Consider the following 7,944-nt stretch of genomic DNA (forward strand, 5'->3'; position numbering starts at 1 on the left):
CGTGCTCAATTGGGTACTTCAGGGTGAGGATACCTCGCTTGCTCTGGGCCTCATCACCGACGTACGAGTCCTTCTGTCCCATACCGACCATCACACCCTGGTGGCGGGGGCGGCCGACAATCGAGGGGAACACGGCACGGGGAGCGTCATCTCCGGCGAAACCGGCCTTGCACATACCGGATCCTGCGGGGAACGAGAAATGGACGACGGTCCGGTTAGGGAAGATGGTTCAAACCATAAAACGTTGATCGACAAAGGCTAACCGAGGAGGAAATTTCCTGAAAAGTCTTGAACCTCAAGTTACCTGATAACTACCTTAAAATTTATTTCAGAAAAATTCTCTTCCGCTCATATTTTGACATAACAACCAGATAAAAAATCCGGGTTGAGATGTACTTCTATGCAAAATGCTATCAAGATTAAAAAAAAAAGTTTAATCATTACAAAATTTCTGTAATGAAACAAACTTAAGTTCCCTTGAAAAAGACCAACAAAATTGGTCGAAACGTCGGGCATTTAAAAAACAATTGTTGTTTGATCTACATTCAAAACCGAAAAAAAGCCAAATTTAAATTTCTATAAAGTTTTGCAGCAACTCAAAATTGATGCCGGGAGAAAATGATGAAAATTTTTGTAGACATGTTTGAAGTTTCGATGATAATTTGGCAAAGTGGGTGCCCTGCAATTATTAGTCTTTTACATTAGCTTTCAATAACAAATATTCAATCCTGGTGAAGCTGTGGTTTTGTAAATCGAAAAGAACATTCATTTAACAGAACGAACCCTCGTTTGGCAATAAAAAAAACTGACGATCAAACTTTTTAAAAGTGATCAACTTAAAAAAGAACATCATTTAGGCTCCCTTGAAGAAGATCATCAAAAATCGCCGAAACGTTAGGGAACAAAAATTACCGACTTTGGCAATAGTTGACACGTTATCTCAGTTTTTATAAAAGAAACTTTTAAACCAAATTTAAAACGAAAAATCTCGCCAAATAAACCTTGTACTACAATATTTACTTTGAAATCAACATCACAGTGTTGCCAAACTATTTGTAGACTTTCTATTTTGCAGTTTTCTGTTGTTCATTTTTTACTCGTTATCAACCTTATTTGACGGTGTCAAGGAGGCAGTTTTACGATAAATTTTTTAGACTTAAAATGGGGGTGCGTCCTATAAAACGGTGCTGAATTTGAGTACATTTTGTACTTTTCTCAAAAATTTGTGCTAAATAACTTAGATGCGTCCTATCCTATATCGCAGTGTTATATTCACCGTTAAAAATCGCAATCTTTTTTTAACATCGTTTTTTTTTGTAACATTCAGTTAACTTAATGTGTTTAGCAACACTATTCTGATGTTTTCTTTCGAACAATGCAGTGTTGCCAGTGCACTCGGAATAACGTTGGATTTTTCAAGTTGAACTCAACTTAAACCGATAGTTGATTGCATTTTTTTGAATTTATGCTGAAGTTATGTTGCAGTACTCAGTCCGCATAAAAGTACTAACGATAAAATAGTCATTAAATTATTGAAGCTTAACAACTTGATTCTCACCCCAAAAATATTTAATCAATCATCTTTTTTAAATAAATACCTTTTTTCACTTTTTTTTATACAAAAACTGTGGAAAATTTGTTATTTTATGGAACAAAGAGCTAAAAAACAAACCTTCGTTGCCCAGTTCTTAGCAAATTTGCTTTTAAATTTTAAATATTTTATTGAGAGCCAGGTTCAAACTCGGTTCAGTTCGAATTTTTCAGCATTCGTTCAATCTTGAGAGATTTGTAACCTATTTATGCTTGAAAAGTAAATTTCAAGAATTAGTTTAGTCCTCTAATTACCGTTTATTTTAATAGAAAAACTTAGATATAGTGTGAAGGCAAAATTCCAACAAAAAGTGATCCTGAGTCCAGGGTATTTTTTATAAGAGAGTGCTTTTGAGAAAAGATAATCTCCTCTAGAACGTGACATATTTTAAGAAATGACGCGTTGTTTATTTTTAAATTATCGGAAAAAGAGTCACTCTGAGATACTCTAATAATAATTGAGGACGAAAAATAGTTCGATCGTACTATTCATTAAAAGTCTCAAGTAGATAAAAGGTAACGTTCAAAATTGAAAGCATGATTTTTTTTTGTCATCTGAAAATCATCTGAAAAACTGATATTTTGTGTGCTGTTGAACATTCTTTTAAAAAAAAACTTCTTTGTCCATTTTGAATGATTAGTGGGCTAGATAAAAACATCACACAACGATGATTCGAAACTTTCTAGACAAACAGCTGAAAATTTCAGGATAAAAAATTTACCCCTAGAATGCTTGTTTTCAACCTTTAGATATCAAAGATACAAGCTGCAAAGAATAGTAGAAACATAATCCAAATTTGATAAAGATATCAAATATTTTAGAATTGGTTGATGTAATTCTTTGAATAGTTAATTTTAGTCATAAGAAATGTTTCCAATCAGAATCAACTTTTTTGTACAATTCAACATTTCAATGGGAAAAAAATTGTGGGTTCTTGACACAAAAAATGGAATAAAAACATTAAACTAGTGAACAAACACTTGTTTTAAGAACTTTTTTGGTTGTCTCGAAAAAATAAACTGTTTATCACTCTTTTCTATTCACGAATCTACTGACTGCTTTGGAAATTCAATTGTATTACTCCTACCAATGTTGTAATAACATTTTTTATGCTTTTTGAACTTTCATGAAATTTTTTTTTGTTCCCATCACTTTGATCACTTCAAAAGCATGATAATTTTCAAAATATCAACTAGCCATATTCTGATCAAGCTTAACAAAAAACAATCGTTATGCTTTGTTCCGATAAGCAATCGTATTAATCCATTACAGTGCAGGTTATCCATTCATATTATTTGAAAACAGCTTAAGTCACTTTAATCCAGCTTTCGCAACACTTTAAGTGCCAACCAATAAATTGTCCTCAGACAAAATTTCACTTCACCATTGAAAGTTCTTCCTTCAGGATTAGTCCATGTTATCACTTTCCACTAAAGTGGCATTCCCTCAACCCATTAAAAATCACTTCAGTTTATCCTTTGTCAGCCATTTTCCTTGAAAAAAATCCTTAACGCCAGCTATCAGCAGCAGCAGCAGCAGCAAATACGCACCGTTGTCAACGACCAACGCAGCAACATCATCGTCACACATTTTGGCTGGGGGGTGTTTTGGAGACTAGTTACACCGGAAATAGAGAGGAGTTGACGCGTGTGTCTGTACCCACGGGTTCTAAACTTGAGACTGTAACGATCGAACCCGGCCGGGGACACTTTTATACCTTTCCACCTCGGTTGGGTCATATTCTCCCGCAGGGTTCGCGTGTGCGGGGGAGGCATGTGTGGCCTCGGGTTCCGCCCGGCACCGATCAGTCGTGCGATCCTCCCGAGCTACGTTTGTGTTGGTGGTTTTCCACTTTTTCCACTTTTCCATTTCCGCACCCGACCCCATTACTATCGTTAAGATTATGCGGGAAAATAAAGCTGCGTGTGTGCGAGTCAAACGTATGCTCTGGAGTTATGAATATTTTTTTTTGCCTCCTGAACTCCTCCGCATGTGTGTAGAATTTGTTTGGTCCAAATTTTTCCACTTTTAAAAATAGATCACCGTACGGTCGTGTTTTTGCTTCCCGCCTGATTTTTTTTTCTCGACCAATTTTCGTTCTGCAGACATTGTACCTGCGTACCGTTTTTGGTAAGCAAAAGCAGCATTGGACGGATTCTAACCAGGGATCATAGGATTTTGACTGGTTGGTTAGAGTTACCATGAAAAGTTGAGCAAAAAATCCAAACCAGGTTTTAAGAAATATTAGACTGTACTGTACTATACTATACTATACTATACTATACTATACTATACTATACTATACTATACTATACTATACTATACAATACTATACTATACTATACTATACTATACTATACTATACTATACTATACTATACTATACTATACTATACTATACTATACTATACTATACTATACTATACTATACTATACTATACTATACTATACTATACTATACTATACTATACTATACTATACTATACTATACTATACTATACTATACTATACTATACTATACTATACTATACTATACTATACTATACTATACTATACTATACTATACTATACTATACTATACTATACTATACTATACTATACTATACTATACTATACTATACTATACTATACTATACTATACTATACTATACTATACTATACTATACTATACTATACTATACTATACTATACTATACTATACTATACTATACTATACTATACTATACTATACTATACTATACTATACTATACTATACTATACTATACTATACTATAAACCAAACATTGGTAATATTTTTATTCTTTTGTATACTTTAAAAAATAGAAAAATCAAGTTCAAACCCAATTTAAAAATTGAGCCAATTTTACCCTACAGAACCTACATGTTTTCATCTAAATGTTATTGTAATCGGCTTATGAAAAGTAAGAAATTACATAATCAATCAACTTAGGCTTTTTTGAGTCACTGTCATGCAAAATTAAAATATTTAGTCGATGAGTCCATAAACTTTTGTTTTTGTTTTTTTTTATGATTTGTAGTTCATTTTTGTTTAGTTTTCGTCTGTTAATAGTTGGCACTCTAAAACATTACATAAAACCACAAAAAATGTGGCTGTTAAGATTTTTTTTTCTGTGAGAACCTTCAGATGCCTTTTTTGTAAAAATCTAATAAGTCAAAATATTTGAAATTTTCTTGTGATAGTTTGCATTTTCCAAATTCTTATCTAAGTTTATGGCATATTGGCAAATTGAAATTCTAGTTAGAAAGCAATTAAGACAGAAATGAAAATTGATAGGTGGAAAGGTTAAAGTTAGAGCGCTTTGGGTAGAAGAAACGAATAGGTGGTGAAAATGTGAGCTAGGGCAAAGAATCACACAAGTAGTGAAGCTGCCGATAACACAATACCCCACATCACATTTTCACCACCTATTTGTATCTTCTACCCAAAGCGCTCTAGCTTTGACCTTTCCACCTATCAATTTTCATTTCTGTCTAAATTGCTCTCTAACTAGAATTTCAATTTGCCGATATGCCATAAACTTAGATAAAAATATATCCCAGCGGCGATCAAAATAAGATAACATTTTCCCAATTATACATGCAAGGATTTTTTTCCTTTTTCAACTTGCTCTATTCTACTCATTCAGCTCTCGCAACACAACTCATAAGGGATTATCTACCAATATTCAACTCTATTTCAGCTTTGTTTTTTTTTCGTTATCGTTTTCCAAAAGTGAAAAAAAATTTAATGAAACATTTGTTGTTTGGCACCCCGAGCCTTGTCTCAAAACTTCTGGAAAGCCTTGTCAGTGGACGCTGTTAGCGTTTCGGTACTCAGCGTCGTCAGCTGACGCGACGCGACGTCCGACGTGCTATTGTGCGGGCGCCTGAATACTGAAAGAAGGTATTTGTGCTTTATGTAGGGGAGAGGAAGGCTATATGCGCATATTAAGGAAAGCACTCATTTTCTCCTATACTCCAAAAGATAGGAGTCTGAAAACTATATGCACATGAGCGGACATCTGTTTTATATACGTTAGTGAAATTTTTCTGTTAAAATCTCTTACAGTTTTTGTGAAAATAATTTTATAATAAAAGAAGTCAAAATAGCCGATTTCCGAAACTGGCGGGCTAAATGCGCATATTTATGTTTTAAGCTATATTTCATTACCACTTGCAATATTTTGTTATTATTTAATTGAAAATGGTAGAAACGGATGTTAAGCATACGTCAAGGCCGAAATTATGGTGAAATTTTTTACATCACTAGTTCTTTTACATGAAATATAGTTAAGTATGCCATATGGCCATATTTCAGGGTAATATTTTTTATTATACATTTATTATACATTATATTATACATATTGTATTTTTATCGGATCAGTAGGAAGTTCGTCTTTTTTCGCTGTAAGATCGTGATTTGAGCGTAGATTTCATGTTTATATGATAGAAAGTGAAAATTTATAAGACTTATCTATTTTTCTTGATATAGGCATTTAACCTGCCTTGATATGGGCATTCAGAACCTGTCTCTTATTCCAATATCTTATCATTTACAACTTTGCCAAAAGCTTCGATTTGTTGAATTTCCGATTTCCAGATGAATAAGAAAGAAAAACCACTAAAATATTTGTTCACAGAATCTGTATGCACAATAATTAAAGTTCAATATATTATATCAAAACTGACAAAAATCTTGTTTGAATTTTTAAATTTTTAAATTACCCAATATGCGCATATAGGAACACTTCCCCCTACACGGCTACACAACATCAATTTTGATTCTTTTTTCCTTATATAAGGGTATATAGGGGAAAACTGTACAAGACGCACCAGTTAAGCATTATCGCTATTTACAGCGATACCCATCATCTATGAACCAAATTGAAAGTTCACGACGGTTCAGGGATCACTTTTACATCTTATCAAAAAGAAATAATATGTTTAAAACATGATTTTAGTTATATTTTTGTGAAAATCTTAAACAGCCAGAAAACAAGCCGCGGGGTAGAACGCCAAAACTTGTGGACAGAACGCACCATTCCGAATGGGTGGTGAAAAATGGAACAATGATTATACGGAATATAGTAATTGAAACAACACATTTTTTATTGCATGTTTATCGTATTTTTGCAAACTAACCATACCTTGGCAAAAAATCATTTATCATTGCTTAATTTATCGAAAATTTTGCTTTTCAAAATTCACTTTTTCATTTCCTTATAGGTAAAACGCCTTCAGGTAGGCAACGAAATTCAATTTCTTGACTGATATCGCGACAAACATGGCGGCAGATAATTTTTCAAGTCAAATATTGGTGCACCTTTAAAACTCAAACAAGGACGAAATTGGTCATAATTAGGCATTCTTATCGTGATTTGGAAGTCAGCAAATGAAAAGAAAGACATTTTGTTATGACATTTAGTTTTTCTCAAAAGTTAACAGCATTCTAAATTTGAGCCTAAAACACGTGGTTTTGCGGGCATTCTGCCCCAATTTTGATATGATTTATTTTAGTTTAAATTTGTGGGAAGGTAGTGAAATATAATAAAATATTAATACTCATTCGAAAGTGCATACGAGTGTTATAACGATAAGCTGCAGTTGGAACAGATAGCGTAGACTGGTTCACCATAAAACCTTATATGTAAACCATAAAAAATAACAAGTTTTAGGCAGAAGCCATAAATCCTTCTGTTTCTAAGCATTAAAGTCGTTTTTGTGAACTTTTCATTTGAAAAATGATGAAAAAGCTCGTTTGCTACAATAAAAATGAAGAAAAACACGATTCGGAACCAAAGGTTAGTGTATTTTTGAGAAAGAATGGCATGGGCCATTTTACCTCGCTGGTGCGTCTTGTACAGTTCTCCCCTACGGACGATAGTATTGACGAAAAACTGTCCACAGTCATAACCTCAAATTTTTATTTGCTGGCGGCCTCACCAGTGATGCTAGGTGCGTTACTAAAATCACTATTTGCTTGTTTTAAACTATTTATAAAATTTATAAATTGATTAAATATTTTAACTATCAACAGCTTAACGTTTGAATTCATTATGGGGCGCCCTAAATGGATGAAGATAAGCCATCTTTTGCTAAAGATTTTACAAGGTGAATTCAAAACATCTGAAATATATTTTAATGTACTGCTTGGTAGATTAAAAAAAGTTGTTTCTTACTTCAAAACGAATGCCAAATCATCCACTGCTACAAACAAGTAAATTAATGAAAGCCCGTCTAAGTTGACTTTGAAAATAATCACCTACATGCTCTGATATTTTAATTCGCTACATCGTTTAAGTGTGCGATACAGTTGTTATTTCGTTTAGATAAATGATGCGCTTCATTTCACA

At 33.3% G+C, this 7,944-nt stretch overlaps 1 protein-coding gene across 1 annotated transcript in view; it reads right to left on the bottom strand.

Annotated features, from left to right (window-relative positions):
* The window catches only part of LOC129758329 (actin, muscle), a 4,362-nt gene extending 1,079 nt beyond the window's left edge, over positions 1 to 3,283 (bottom strand). Inside the window, exons 1-2 of the mRNA XM_055755816.1 lie at positions 3,142 to 3,283; positions 1 to 183 (exon numbers count right to left, since the gene is read on the bottom strand). The exon at positions 1 to 183 is cut by the window's left edge and continues 804 nt beyond it. Coding sequence (XP_055611791.1) covers positions 1 to 183; positions 3,142 to 3,181 — 223 coding nt within the window. The 5' untranslated portion in view covers positions 3,182 to 3,283. The remainder of the gene's footprint in view (positions 184 to 3,141) is intronic.
* Between the last annotated feature and the right edge of the window lie 4,661 nt (positions 3,284 to 7,944).

The sequence above is a fragment of the Uranotaenia lowii genome, chromosome 3 (assembly GCF_029784155.1).
Source record: "Uranotaenia lowii strain MFRU-FL chromosome 3, ASM2978415v1, whole genome shotgun sequence".
NCBI classification, from domain to species: Eukaryota; Metazoa; Arthropoda; class Insecta; order Diptera; family Culicidae; genus Uranotaenia; species Uranotaenia lowii.